Below are 14,425 nucleotides of genomic sequence, written 5' to 3'. Positions count from 1 at the left end.
TAACAACTAAATACTTTAATCAACTAGCACTCATTACATAAGAAAGGAAGCGGCGGCCCCAAAAAAAAAGTTAAGGATTAGGATGAAAATGTGCATACTAAAATTCGAGGGAAGGCTAGAAGGTATAAAAAGAAGATAAGGGATAAGATAAAGGATAAGGGTCCTTATATAATTGCAAAGGGTTTGTGTAATGACACATTTTTATTAAAGGATGTGGAATGATTCCAATTAGCTCGTAGTCCTTTGTGCTTGTCTAGTTGTTTGCAGTGTGCAGAACTTAAGACAATGGACATGGGCTACATGGGCGTACGGCCGGACCCCAACTACCCGGGTACCTATGGCTACCAGAATGGCGGAGCAATCATCGGCAGCTCGGTGGGCGTCACCGTGACCATAGCACTTGGATTGGCCTTGGGCGGCATGAGATTTTGATGCGGTTGCAGTGTGGGATCGTTTTTTTTTTTGTGAATTAGTCTCTAAGCTTAATTTATGTAAACTTTTCAGTTGTGTAAATTCTTTACTAAATTTACTAAAACATAGAATGCTTTCTACTGGAAGGTGGGTTGTTGTCAGAATGAATTAGTTGATTTGATTTTGGTAAGCCCAGAAGGCTTAGAGAACTACATTGAACATTACTAAACAAAAATTTATTCATAATAGTGAAAGTTTAAATTATTTTGTAAACGAAGCAAATTTGATATTCAAATGTCGCATAAAAAAGCGAATATTAGCCACCTGGTGATCCAGTGCATCGACGCCATGGGTGGCTTTGCCTCCAAGGAGGTGATCCTAAAAGCGGTGAGCACAGCTACAGACAAGAAGTTCTGGAAAATGGGAAGGCGAATTGATGACGCCCTTGATACGCTAATCGTTGATGGTGTGATCCGCACACATAACGACAACTATTATTTAAACATGCTAGAGGAAACAGCAAGTGCCAGTCACTGTAACAGTGGCAGTGGTAAGTAATCTTCGCATCAATGGTATGATTGGTGTGAAACAGTTAAAAGGCAGGTCATATCAAATTTTGTGATCAACATTTACATATTATTTACAGATTCAGATTCAGATTCAGATTGAGTTTGGATTAAGAAGGTAAGATATATTAGAAAGGCATTTCGTCCATATAGTAAGACTCTTCTTTCTTTCCCAGAATTAGCTGATAAGCTCGAAAAATTCGGATGTATTCAAATTGTTGTACAATTATTTGCCAATTTTAAGAAGCTAAAATTATAAGTGGCAGGCCTCACTAAATTCAAACTTCATACAAAGGAGTTTTTTATTCAACGTTTATATGAATGTACAATACATAAATAAATACGATTCGTTTGCACGTAAGATCGTGAAATTGTTAAATTATTGCTTCGAACGCAGCTGCTCAGTTCGAGTGACTAACGATAAACAAGTTGAATTAGCAAATCGGGTACGTCATCTTCTTGGGACACGCCCACACAATTGATATATTTAGGCGAGCAACGCCCATGTAATTAGCCGCCCCTTCGGAAGGCAGAAAAGCGAAAAGAACCCAAACGAAAACAAAGAAATATGGAGTGGAATATGCGCTGACACCTGTTGATAAAGCTTTTGGGCCAACATAACTGAGTCGCAGGGCTTATGACCTCATAGGAAATCGCAAATACACCTAGAACACACATGCTTGTATCTAATATACATATATGAGTACGAGCGGATCATTGAGATATGCATATGGCTGAAATAATTAGCCGATAAGTATATCTGACTTCCTTCCATGTACATATTGTATGTACTTATATCTGAGTTAACAATTTAACCGGCTATTAACCTAATTGTCCGACCAAAATATTTCGTATTTCAGCGTTCACATCAATGTCACTTCTGTGATCACTTTTGATTTCAGTTCTCAGACTTACATGTATGTACATACTTACGTGCAGGTGATGATTATCATACTCATGCCCTCAGCGACTCATCGAAGCGGGGAATACCCTATACGGCACTAAAGTCAGCGTAATAGCAACTGAACTACTGTGTTCTCACAGAAATTGATATAACATTTAACATAACATCTAAAAAAAGATTACAAAAAATATATTACTATAATTATTAAAAATAAATAAAAGGAGTATTTTAATCAGTTATGGACAGACAGAAAATAGCGTTTCCGCCCATGAAAAGTATAGATATTTCGATCAGGATAAGGACTACGTCTGTCTGTCCATGCGAAGTAATATCTAGTACGATATTTATTTATTTAAGTGCGCCGATCTGTTGTACAAATATCATAAAATATATTAAACATGCTCAACAAATTCTTTGGCTATCTAAGAAATTCATAGAGTAAGTGAGCAAGCTTAGAGGGTATCCTCTACACTGGTAAATGCAATCATGCAATGACACTTATTTGTTTTTATTGCGGCATCGTGTGAACTTGATTTGGTATGGATCGAAGGTAGTGCCACTAGATAGTACTAGTAATAGCAGTGGTATTGCTGCTACGATGATAAGAACCTGCCAGGGAAATCGAGGAAATTCGCGCAAATGAATTGACAACACTGTTTGTAATCTGCCAAAAAATACATTTATTAGTCTAGTAATAAACAATAATTATATTGGATTTGTTTTATTGATCTTGTTGTGTTGTTGTTCATTCTGGTTTTTATTAATTATTTTGTTCTTGCTCTGGTTAATGGTAATTTTGCGCTTGTGGTGTTGTGGACTTTCAGTTTTACGTTACAATGTTATTCAAATGTATTTCTTAAAGCAAACATCGAAGAAAATTTCAGACCGTAGGCTTACAGACGTACATGTAACTAACAACTATATGGAAATTATCATGCCGAAGGACATTGACAAGACTGGAATGAAATGGTGTCTTTTTTTTATAAACGTTATTATATTTCTCTACAAAATACAGTAGGGGATGGGGATCCACAGTTTTTGATCATTAGTCCGACAGAAACCAGCGGAAAAACGTGTTCATCGTTCCTTGTTGATCATTTAACGTGTTTTCGAGTTTTCAGAGGCAATGGTGTGTACATATGTTCGGTCGTGTGTTCCTGTTAGTGTGGGCTGACTGTACTCTGCTGGAAAGGACGCAAGAGTATTCGACGCCTCCCATCTATAATACAAGCTGGATTGAATTGCTCTCGGTTGTGGGTGCTTCCTGTGGTTCCTTCAATTTGCCTATGCAAATATAACTAGTATATATAGATATCTTTTTTTTAAATTCGTTTATTGGATTTTTAACACAGAACAATAGTAAACAAAATACCAATTGGATTGCAAATCCAAAACCCCCCGCTGTATGGCCGTGAAGCATTGCTTTGCGAGGAGGATCAAAATATGGTCACTCGTAAACACCCCTGACTTTCTCAGCTCTCCTGAGCTCAAAGCTGTTGGCCTCCCCCTGCAGCACGAATGAGACTTGATTGTCCACATTCGGTCTGCCACCAAGTATGGCTTCCAGGGATCTCCGTTCACTAGCATTTTTTTCGCACGAGAAGAGTACGTGCTCTGGGGTTTCGCACCGTCCACTTTCGCACCATGGGCATTCATCCGCATCCTCGTGTCCAAACCACTGATCAGCCGCGTTGAATGGAACGTTATTTCTCCATGTTTCCGTTCTATCCACGGGCCCTGTAGTCCGTTGCTCCACCGGTGCTGCCATGTCACCAGGGTGCGCTGCCTTGCTTCTTTCTCGTATTGACCTCTTGGCGCTGGAGGTGAACCTCTACCGTGGGTTTGGTTGAAGACCACTTTGTTTTCCTGGGCCTTAGGTCTAGAGGCGATCACCAATGCCGCCACGTTGGACACTGTTCTGAAGGTGCAGCAGATACTTAATGCCGAAAGTCCATGGGTAGCAATTAGGTCCTGAGCGTAGCTGTCTATTACAGCATGGTCACCCGGGTCACCTGCCAGTTCTAGCCCCATTAAGCTGAACCACTGTTGCGGGACTCCACCGGTGACCTGGTCCCTGAAAACTCCTCCCGACGACTCGCAGAGTAGGACCCGTTCCGAGAGGTAGCTGCGAACATTCCTGATTGGCTACGGTGGCACCCCGAAACCAATTAATGCTTCTAGGATCCGTTTCCACCTGGCTGTGTTGAAGGCATTCCTGATGTATAGTGTGACCATGAGGCAGTACTTTTTGCTACCCCCCTTCCATCTGGTGCCCTCGATTGCCTGGGCCGCTACTTCGACCACTCTGTTGACTGCATACACGGCGGACCGCGCTTTCCGGAAGCCAAACTGGGACCGTTAAAGGTCACCAGCGTCAGCGGTAGTCCTGTCTAGCCGAACGCACACCTGTTTCTCCAGGAGCTTGCCAGTTCCATCGATGAGGCATATCGGCCGGAACGATTAAGGAGGAGGGTGGCTTCCCTGGTTTTGGGAGGAGCAACAGCTTTTGTATCTTCCAGCGACTTGGGAAGTCAGACGCCTTCAGTCAGGCACTTGGAGAGCAAGCCGATGCGGTCTCGATCGAACATATCACGTCTCTGCTGATGGATTCAAATCGTCAACGAAGACAATTGCAGCTGAAGTTTCCCAAAGAAAGCGTCCTACGCCCTACCCTATACTCAGTATTTGTTTCGGACATGCATCCTCACACACCAGTGACAGAAGTAGAGGAAGAAAGTGTGCTCGCAGCCACTTATGCGGACAATACTGCTGTGCTAAAGAAAAAAAGCAAAAGTATTTTGCTTGCCACTCATGGTCCACAGGAATACTTGGATGCATTCCATCACATGGGCTGAGAACTGGAGCGTGCGAAGGAACGCGCCGAGAAGTGTGCCAATGTGACGTTCAGCAACCGAACAGGTAGTTGTCCTGTTGTCAGTCTTAATGAAAGAACAATCAACCACATTAGGCCTTGGCATAACCCTCGACAGGAAGGTTACCTCCAGCAGGCATACTACCAAAATTTAACAAGCGTTCAGGACCAAGATAGCTAGGATGTCTTGGCTCATTGCATCACGCAACAAACTATCGCTTGACTGCAAGGTGGCCCCCAGCCTGCTCTACGGTCTGCAAGGAGTCACCTAAAGAAGGATTTCTGGAGCTCCCTGGTCCATGAGAAGCAGGCACATCGAACGCGATCCCAAGGTACCCAAGCTGAAAACTTGAAAACTGAAAAATACATGGAACTGTCCAATGCACACCCAAACAGCCTGGCCAGGACGCTAGGAACCGCAGCTGCAGCCAATGCTGAGAAGACTCAAACGACTCCACCCTCTTTACTGCCCCGATCAGGTCATGACATAGGAGGACTTACTGTATATCAATAATAATTCTCCTTGGGTCTATTAGGATAAAACACATTATTGATTCGCGTGATACCTACGGCGGAGCAGGAGACAATGGAGTCTTCTACGTGAGCGGTACGGACGAGCACGGTCGTACCTTCTCCTACAACAACCAGGTGGGCCATCCCGGCCAGCCGGGCTACATGGGCCCCAACTACCCGGGTACCTATGGTTACCAGAATGGCGGAGCAATCATCGGCAGCTCGGTGGGCGTCACCGTGACCATAGCACTTGGATTGGCCTTGGGCGGCATGAGATTTTGATGCGGTTGCAGTGTGGGATCGTTTTTTTTTTTGTGAATTAGTCTCTAAGCTTAATTTATGTAAACTTTTCAGTTGTGTAAATTCTTTACTAAATTTACTAAAACATAGAATGCTTTTTACTGGAAGGTGAGTTGTTGTCAGAATGAATTAGTTGATTTGATTTTGGTAAGCCCAGAAGGCTTAGAGAACTACATTGAACATTACATTAAACATTAAACAAAAATCATTTCATAATAGTGAAAGTTTAAATTATTTTGTAAACGAAGCAAATTTGATTTTCAAATGTCGCAAAAAAAATCGAATATTAGCCACCTGGTGATCCAGTGCATCGACGCCATGGGTGGCTTTGCCTCCAAGGAGATGATCCTAAAAGCGGTGAGCAAAGCTACAGACAAGAAGTTCTGGAAAATGGGAAGGCGAATTGATGACGCCCTTGATACGCTAATCGTTGATGGTGTGATCCGCAAACATAACGACAACTATTATTTAAACATGCTAGAGGAAACAGCAAGTGACAGTCACTGTAACAGTGGCAGTGGTAAGTAATCTTCGCATCAATGGTATGATTGGTGTGAAACAGTTAAAAGGCAGGTCATATCAAATTTTGTGATCAACATTTACATATTATTTACAGATTCAGATTCAGATTCAGATTGAGTTTGGATTAAGAAGGTAAGATATATTAGAAAGGCATTTCGTCCATATAGTAAGACTCTTCCTTCTTTCCCAGAATTAGCTGATAAGCTCGAAAAATTCGGATGTATTCAAATTGTTGTACAATTATTTGCCAATTTTAAGAAGCTAAAATTATAAGTGGCAGGCCTCACTAAATTCAAACTTCATACAAAGGAGTTTTTTATTCAACGTTTATATGAATGTACAATACATAAATAAATACGATTCGTTTGCACGTAAGATCGTGAAATTGTTAAATTATTGCTTCGAACGCAGCTGCTCAGTTCGAGTGACTAACGATAAACAAGTTGAATTAGCAAATCGGTTGAGTCATCTTCTTGGGACACGCCCACACAATTGATATATTTAGGCGAGCAACGCCCATGTAATTAGCCGCCCCTTCGGAAGGCAGAAAAGCGAAAAGAACCCAAACGAAAAGAAAAAACAAAGAAATATGGAGTGGAATATGCGCTGACACCTGTTGATAAAGCTTTTGGGCCAACATAACTGAGTCGCAGGGCTTATGACCTCATAGGAAATCGCAAATACACCTAGAACACACATGCTTGTATCTAGTATACATATATGAGTACGAGCGGATAATTGAGATATGCATATGGCTGAAATAATTAGCCGATAAGTATATATGACTTCCTTCCATGTACATATTGTATGTACTTATATCTGAGTTAACAATTTAACCGGCTATTAACCTAATTGTCCGACCAAAATATTTCGTATTTCAGCGTTCACATCAATGTCACTTCTGTGATCACTTTTGATTTCAGTTCTCAGACTTATGTACATACTTACGTGCAGGTGATGATTATCATACTCATGCCCTCAGCGACTCATCGAAGCGGGGAATACCCTATACGGCACTAAAGTCGGCGTAATAGCAACTGAAATTATGTTTAATTGTCATCTGAACTATTGGGTTCTCCCCCATAAGTTGATAAAACATTTAGGATCTCAACATAAGTAAGCATAGTCGTAAGCGCTTGACAATGATTGACGGTCGTCCAACTAAAGAGATGGTTGGCGGCACTTAACTTACCAACCAGTGGCAACAAGGCTAAACTAGCGGTACGAATTAATGAAATTGTCCCAGGAGCTCGCGAAAATCGTCGAGAGTCCCCAATATCAGAGGACGCGCCCAACCCGGATCTAGACCAAGAATAGGTTTCGGATGACGACGATGAGAAAGAGTTTTCCACCAATGGTGCAGACTTAATCGAAGCCGATCCTTGCAGTGACTTCGTGAGTCAAGGAAGACGAGTGGCTGGCTATGGCTGAAGGAGGATTGCCTCTGCAACACATAGGCGCTGAGATCGAGGCTGGTAGGGAGGAACTCCAGAAAATTCTTGCTTCACAAAGAGTGACCAATGACGTCATTAATATGATTGAAACCGTAAGCAAGCAGTGATTGACTAAAAAGTAAAACAAGCAGTGGTCGATAAAGATGATGCTAAAGAAAATACCGTTAATGGAAAAAAATACCAAACTCCGGAAAAAAACGCCGTTATGGTTAATGGTGATGATGTTAACAATAGTGTTGATCAACGGCGAGTTGTAACCAAACGATATGAATCAATTATTTCACTATTCACTATTTCTTTAGCCAAGGAAATGGAAATCATCACGGATTATGATGGATTGTCGTGTGCTAATGTTTGGAAATTTTTAAAAGACTTGCCCAAAGTAAATTAGAACTTCGAATGGATAAATGCGAGTTTTAAAAACAGCTTCTAAAACAGATATAAAGTATTTGGGATTTTCAATTTTCGGGAAAGACATTAGAGCATATGAAAAGGGCATTGAAGCGGTAAACAATTTTTCGATTCCTTCAAAGGTTCAAGCAGTGCAAAGTTTGTTGAGTCATATTGTCTTGAGCCAAGTTTGTCTTGAGTCATATTTTCAAAGGTTTGTAAAGGATTTCTCGACAATAGCAAAACCATTGTATGACCTTTCGAGAAAAGACGAATCGAATCGAAATCGATTTAGAGAAGACGAAATGAATTATTTTAGTGAGCTTAAAGAAAAACTAATCGAGCCACCGGTATTAGCATTAGGTAATTACAAGGATCACATAGAATTACATTGCGACGCGAGCTCTTTAGGATTTGATGCAGTGCTTTTAAAAAGAAGAACGATGACAGGTTACATACTGTATTCGGTTTTTCTAACCTTAGCGGTTATTTATGCTCTTCGTAGGCTTAGGAAATATGTATCATGAAAACACGTCAAGCTGGTGACCGATTGCGTCGCCCTTAAGTTGACCCTAAATAGGGCATAACCAAAGACACTAGAATAAAGTGTCTAGTATCTTTGGCATAACTTCATCCATAGATATATAGATGAGCTTTGGAAATGGAAAGCTATGATCGGGAAATATGTCACGGAGCTGGGAATAAAATGCAACATGTCCATGCACTTGGCCGGTATAATAATATTCTAATAGTAGAAACCAACAGTTTTGAAGAGAATTTAATCATTTGCCAAGGGAGAGACTTAATGATTAAAAAACTAAAAACTCTTTTAGAAAAGACAAACCTTAAGTTATTTGAGATGAGAAATGGCATAGTTTACAGAAAAACAAATGATGAAAGGATATTATTTTATGTACCAGTAGAAATGGATGATCACCTATAATACATACATATAAACTTACATAAAAACTTATTGGTTCCCAATTTAAAAATAAAAGTGCACATCACATATAGGAAGTTGTTTAAAATGTGTAGCTTTCTCTTTAAAAAGGAGGAAAAGTAGAAGGGTTTTTACATAGCATTCCCAAGGGAAAAAAAACCGTTTGAGTTGTTGCACATTGCCCATTATGTTCCAGTAGATTCATCAAGGACTAAAAAGCTAGTTTTTGTAGTGGTAGATGGACGTACAAAATTTGTAAGACTCTATTTAACTAAGTCAACAAGTACCAAAGAAGTAATATTGGCATTAAGAGATTATTTTAGAGCTTACATTAGACCAAAATGTATCATCTCAGACCGTAATGGTTGTTTTACGCCAAAAGACTTGGAAGAATTTATTTTTTTTTTTTTTTTTTATTTTACTTTGCTTTTATTTATTGAATCTTCTTGTATAAGAACTAACAATAAGTTTAAAAATCTTAACTATAACAAGTATTTTTTGAACAGTTGTATTATTTTTCCAACTGTTCTATGTTTAAACGGCCCTAATAATTTATTCGCTGGGTTGGTAGGTCCTTTCGCCGGAGACGGGAACGGCTGCTGAGCTGGATTAGACCTCGCGCTAGGTGGTTGGGGTGCGTGTGAAGCTTGCTATGGTATTTTTCCTTAAGTTCCGTGATTGCGTTGGTAACTGATGGGATATTTAAGTCTCTTTGGATGTTTTCACTCCGAACGTACCACGGTGCCCCAGTGATGGTTCTCAGAATCTTTGATTGTGCTCGCTGAATGATGTCAATATTGCTGTTGCTGGCATTGCCCCATAACTGTGAGCCATAGGTCCAGATTGGTTTCAATATAGAATTGTAGAGCAAGACCTTGTGATCTAGGCTGAGCGGAGAACCAGAGTTGATGAGCCAGTGTAAGTTGTTGGCTTTGAGTTTAAGTTGGGTTTTTTTGGCTTCAATGTGCCTGCGCCATGTGAGTCTTCTGTCTAGGTGTACTCCTAGGTACGTTACCTCGTCTGCTTTCGGGAGTGGTATGCTGTTCAACAAGAGCGGAGGACAGTCTTGTCTGTTTAGCGTAAACGTCACGTGCTTGCATTTTTGCTCGTTTACTTTTATTCGCCAGTCAGAGAGCCACTTCTCAATGTCGATGAGGTACAGTGCCAACTGTGCTGTAGCTTGGATAGGGGACCTTGAACGGCTAAGGATAGCTGTATCGTCGGCAAATGTGGATACCGTTAAGCGACTATTTGTAGGGATGTCGGCTGTATAGATGAGGTATAAGGTTGGCCCAAGAACGCTGCCTTGGGGGACTCCAGCCTCAATTGTATGAACAGTGGAAGTGGCAGTGTTGCACCGCACTGCAAACTTTCTGTCATAGAGGTAAGACTTTAGAAGTTTGTGTGTGCTTTCGGGTAGGGATGTTTTAATTTTAAACATTAGGCCGTCGAGCCAGACTTTGTCGAATGCTTGGGATACGTCTAAAAATACTGCTGTACAGTATTCGCGATATTCAAATGCAGTTCTTATTTCCGTTGTAATACGATTCACCTGTTCAATGGTTCCGTGGCTTTCGCGAAATCCAAATTGGTGGGCTGGGATTATATTGTGGTATATCAGATGTTGATTAAGTCGGATCAGCAGGCATTTTTCGAATAGTTTCGAAATGCATGAGAGTAGACTTATTGGTCTGTAAGATGAAGCGACTGTGTGGTTCTTACCAGGCTTTGGAATCATTATGATCTTCATCATCTTCCATCGTTGTGGAAAGTAACCAAGTTTGGTGATGGCATTAAAGAGCTTGGTTATGTAGCGAACTGCAGAATGTGGCAGCTGGATGATCATTTCCGGTGTTATAAGGTCGTAGCCGGGGGATTTTTTCGGGCTGAGATTGTCTTTGATTATTTTAGTTATTTCTTTAGGACGAAACACAATTGGGGTGTGTTGCTGATGGCGGTTTACGGGATAGGACGGTAGCGCGAATGTGCTAGTAGCCTGGTTTGGCGTGAACACATTTTGTAGGTGAGCGGCAAATGTGTTGGCTCTGTCTTCATCACTACGGGCCCAGCCACCTGATGAATTCCTTATCGGCAAAACGGTTTCAGTCGGTGGGCGAAGAGTTGAGTGGGCTCGCCACAGTGACTTTTGTTTTGTGCCTGTTGGTGTGAGTTGCTCTATGTATCGGCGCTGATCGTCGTCCTCTTCTTGTTTCAGAGCGTTGGCCAGTTTCCGTGTGGCTACTTTTAGCTTTTGTTTTGCAGTTGGGGATCTGGAAGATTGCCATTCTCTGCGTAAGCGACGTTTTACGTGGACGAGTTGCTCGATTTGTACGTTGGTCTTTTTTGAATTAATTGTATTATTTGTTATTTTGGGTGTTGCAGTAAGAGCTGCTGCAGTAAGGATGGATTGCAATGCACACGTGCAGCTCTCTATATCAGATTCAGTATTGAGTTTTGGGCTTAGCTCAATATGTGAACTTATATATTTTTTATACCTGAGCCAGTTTGTTTTGCTAGAGGTCAATCTGGTTGGTGGTTTCACGTTTTCTGCGTATCGGCGGAGGTGAATTAGTACAGGCGAGTGATCAGATGAGAGATCCGGCAGACATTCAGCTTTAACCAAACTGCGGGAAATATTTTTCGTAACTGCGAAGTCGATCAGGTCTGGCAGCTTATTGAGGTCTGATGGCCAGTATGTAGGACTCCCGGGGGAAACATGGTCAAGTTTATTAGTGGCTTTTATTATCGTCTTATAAAGCTGTTTTCCTTTTGGGTTCACAAGTCGCGATCCCCAGTGAGTATGTTTAGCGTTGTAGTCGCCTGCTGCAATGAAGTGTGGCCCTAGTGCTTGGAAGAAATCCAGGAATTGAGCTTCTAATACTGTGAAACGGGGGGGGCAGTATACGGCCGCTAGTGTAAGGAGAGTGTTGTCATCCAGCTGAATGTTGATAGATGTGGCCTGAAGATGATTTTCCGCAAATTCTTTGTAAAAGTGGTGCTTCATACGGTTCCTTATGAGTATGGCGGTGCCACCGTGTGCTTTTCCGTCGGGATGATTTGTACCGTAGAAATGGTAGTCTCTTATTTGAAAATTGTATTTGCTTGTGAGATGAGTTTCCGAAAGAAGCATTACGTCGATATGCTTCTCATGTAGGAATTGAGCTAGCTCAAGTTTGCGCTGTGAGACGCCATTGGCGTTCCACGTAGCTATGCGTAAGGTAGCCATTATTTATTTGATTGTTGGGCTACAAGCATTTGTATCAAAAGGTTTTGATTACGCATCATGTCTTGAATGGTGGTCTTCATAAATGTCATAAATTCCATCATGCTCTGTTGTAAGGCTTGCATCATAGCTTCAGTTTTTGTTTCCTGCTGCGCAGCTGGGTGATAGTTTTGTTGTGTGTCTAATTTTGTGTGCACTTCATGTGGAGTTCGGGAGTTTTGGGTTGGAGGCGTCATACCTGATTTTAAAACGTTAGCAAATGTTGTCTTGTTAGTGTTGAATGTAGGCCAGGGAGCGAAACTAGCTGCTTTCGAGAAAATTACTTCAGGATTTGTCTCTGATGGTATCAGGGTAGCTGATCCTTGGTGTGCCCGCGCCGTGTTCATTCTTTTGTGAAGACGGATTTTCAGCTCTTTGTAGATTGGACAGCCTCTGTAGTTTGCTGTGTGATTGCCCCCGCAGTTATTACATTTTTTCTCGCATGCATTTTCTTTGTTAATTTGACACTGTTTGGAGTCGTGGAGATCTCCACAGACTACGCACACCGGGCGAAGTGTACAATATGACCTCGTGTGGCCATACTCTTGGCAGTTTGTACATTGTACAGGAGCGTTGCGTTTGTGCGGCTCTTCTACCGTGATCCTACGGTGCAAAAGGAGCTGGAGTTTGTAAATTGGGTGAACCTCGTTTTTTCTAGGAGGCTTGTTTTCTGGTTCAAGCTCAATCTTGAAGAGTGGTTGGGGCTGCCTGTTTCTGTTTTTGATATTGAACACGTTTTTGGCGTAAAATCCCTTTTCCTTTAGCGCCTCAGTTATCTCTTCGGGCGTAACATCAGACTCAATGCCCTTCAGGACTACTTGCAGGCCCTTGCTGCTTTTAAGCTGGTAGGTGTAGAAGCCTATTTTTTGTGCGGTAAAATAGTTTGTGACTTTTCTGTAGTCGTCCTCCGTTTTCGTCTGAAGTTTGATTTCGTTGATAGTACCTCTTACGAGGGGAGTTATATGAAAGCTATCTTTCCCAATAAGGCCAATCAAAGTATTTACAAGACGGCTTGTGCTCTTCTCGCGGATGTATATTGGCGGAGGCTTTGTTTTCTTCGGTTCGATATCAACGGATCCCAGCGGCACGTCCTCAGCGGTATCTACCAGCAAGGCAAATCTGTTGGTATTTGCAGGGGCTACATTTTTGATCAAGGTAGAGTTATCGCGTGTATTTATGGAAGAATATAATGTAAAACATATCCTGATAGCCACAGGTTCACCGAAAGCCAATGATCAAGTGGTATGGATTAACAGGAGTCTAAGACCGATGATAGTTGATCGGAGTAAAGGTGTAATACAGGGAAAATATCATAGATAAAATAGAACATGCTCTTAATAACTTGTATTACATAGAAGAACAGACAGATAGTGTGGCACAAAAAAGTGTAGAGTATTGTAGCAATCTATTGTCTACTTGTGACACTTTGTCATAATAAATATAAATATACAAATACCCAAAAGACCGCCAACAACTACATAAGCAAGCATTCCAGCGCCCAAGTAATACGATCTAACGCTTATATAAGCATGCACTTTGCAGCTCAAGTGGTCAAGCTACACATAACATATGCATGCCTTCTGCATACATATGTACATATATATAAGAATACATAGATATAAGCAATGTATGTGCGGGTTAGCTGAACCCAACATCAGCGCACACATTGGGCATTCAAATAAAGAACTTCAATCAGAGCAGAAGCTATTCTCTCCTTTTAAATTAACAACTAAATACTTTAATCAACTAGCACTCATTACATAAGAAAGGAAGCGGCGGCCCCAAAAAAAAAGTTCAGGATTAGGATGAAAATGTGCATACTAAAATTCGAGGGAAGGCTAGAAGGTATAAAAAGAAGATAAGGGATAAGATAAAGGATAAGGGTCCTTATATAATTGCAAAGGGTTTGTGTAATGACACATTTTTATTAAAGGATGTGGAATGATTCCAATTAGCTCGTAGTCCTTTGTGCTTGTCTAGTTGTTTGCAGTGTGCAGAACTTAAGACAATGGACATGGGCTACATGGGCGTACGGCCGGACCCCAACTACCCGGGTACCTATGGCTACCAGAATGGCGGAGCAATCATCGGCAGCTCGGTGGGCGTCACCGTGACCATAGCACTTGGATTGGCCTTGGGCGGCATGAGATTTTGATGCGGTTGCAGTGTGGGATCGTTTTTTTTTTTTTGTGAATTAGTCTCTAAGCTTAATTTATGTAAACTTTTCAGTTGTGTAAATTCTTTACTAAATTTACTAAAACATAGAATGCTTTTTACTGGAAGGTGGGTTG

The 14,425-nt window shown here is 41.4% G+C and overlaps 2 protein-coding genes and 4 pseudogenes across 2 annotated transcripts, besides 8 other annotated features; 5 read left to right on the top strand and 1 right to left on the bottom strand.

Annotated features, from left to right (window-relative positions):
- The first annotated feature begins 317 nt into the window (after window positions 1-317).
- On the top strand, window positions 318-538 carry CR43380 (annotated as a pseudogene).
- Window positions 539-588: 50 nt separating this feature from the next.
- CG45490 (uncharacterized protein) lies at window positions 589-1,342 on the top strand. The gene is made up of 3 exons (NM_001298542.1): window positions 589-961; window positions 1,058-1,095; window positions 1,154-1,342. The coding sequence occupies exons 1-2, from the start codon at window positions 706-708 to the stop codon at window positions 1,078-1,080; spliced, it is 279 nt and encodes a 92-aa protein (NP_001285471.1). The 5' UTR covers window positions 589-705; the 3' UTR covers window positions 1,081-1,095; window positions 1,154-1,342.
- Window positions 1,343-2,540: 1,198 nt separating this feature from the next.
- CR45497 lies at window positions 2,541-3,169 on the bottom strand (annotated as a pseudogene).
- Window positions 3,170-3,263: 94 nt separating this feature from the next.
- Window positions 3,264-4,438: a mobile genetic element.
- Window positions 4,439-4,462: 24 nt separating this feature from the next.
- Window positions 4,463-5,253: a mobile genetic element.
- A 49-nt stretch (window positions 5,254-5,302) lies between these two features.
- On the top strand, window positions 5,303-5,654 carry CR43379 (annotated as a pseudogene).
- Window positions 5,655-5,704: 50 nt separating this feature from the next.
- On the top strand, window positions 5,705-6,467 carry CG45489 (uncharacterized protein). Its single transcript, NM_001298541.1, has 3 exons — window positions 5,705-6,086; window positions 6,183-6,220; window positions 6,279-6,467. The coding sequence occupies exons 1-2, from the start codon at window positions 5,831-5,833 to the stop codon at window positions 6,203-6,205; spliced, it is 279 nt and encodes a 92-aa protein (NP_001285470.1). The 5' UTR covers window positions 5,705-5,830; the 3' UTR covers window positions 6,206-6,220; window positions 6,279-6,467.
- A 1,431-nt stretch (window positions 6,468-7,898) lies between these two features.
- Window positions 7,899-8,862: a mobile genetic element.
- Window positions 8,579-8,819: a mobile genetic element.
- A 34-nt stretch (window positions 8,863-8,896) lies between the features above and the next one.
- Window positions 8,897-9,228: a mobile genetic element.
- A 41-nt stretch (window positions 9,229-9,269) lies between these two features.
- Window positions 9,270-13,310: a mobile genetic element.
- Window positions 13,311-13,412: a mobile genetic element.
- A 138-nt stretch (window positions 13,413-13,550) lies between these two features.
- Window positions 13,551-13,838: a mobile genetic element.
- A 336-nt stretch (window positions 13,839-14,174) lies between these two features.
- Window positions 14,175-14,397, top strand: CR43378 (annotated as a pseudogene).
- Window positions 14,398-14,425: the final 28 nt, after the last annotated feature.

The sequence above is a fragment of the Drosophila melanogaster genome, chromosome X (genome assembly GCF_000001215.4).
Source record: "Drosophila melanogaster chromosome X".
Lineage (NCBI taxonomy): Eukaryota > Metazoa > Arthropoda > Insecta > Diptera > Drosophilidae > Drosophila > Drosophila melanogaster.
Note: the sequence above shows the minus strand (reverse complement) of the source record. Positions and strands in the feature narration are given on the sequence as shown.

Bases quoted from the DNA above. Each gene is read 5' to 3' on its own strand.
- CG45490 (NM_001298542.1), top strand. From the start codon at position 706: ATGTCGCATAAAAAAGCGAATATTAGCCACCTGGTGATCCAGTGCATC. The intron at 962-1,057 runs GTAAGTAATCTT...TATTATTTACAG, and splicing joins TCACTGTAACAGTGGCAGTG to ATTCAGATTCAGATTCAGAT.
- CG45489 (NM_001298541.1), top strand. From the start codon at position 5,831: ATGTCGCAAAAAAAATCGAATATTAGCCACCTGGTGATCCAGTGCATC. The intron at 6,087-6,182 runs GTAAGTAATCTT...TATTATTTACAG, and splicing joins TCACTGTAACAGTGGCAGTG to ATTCAGATTCAGATTCAGAT.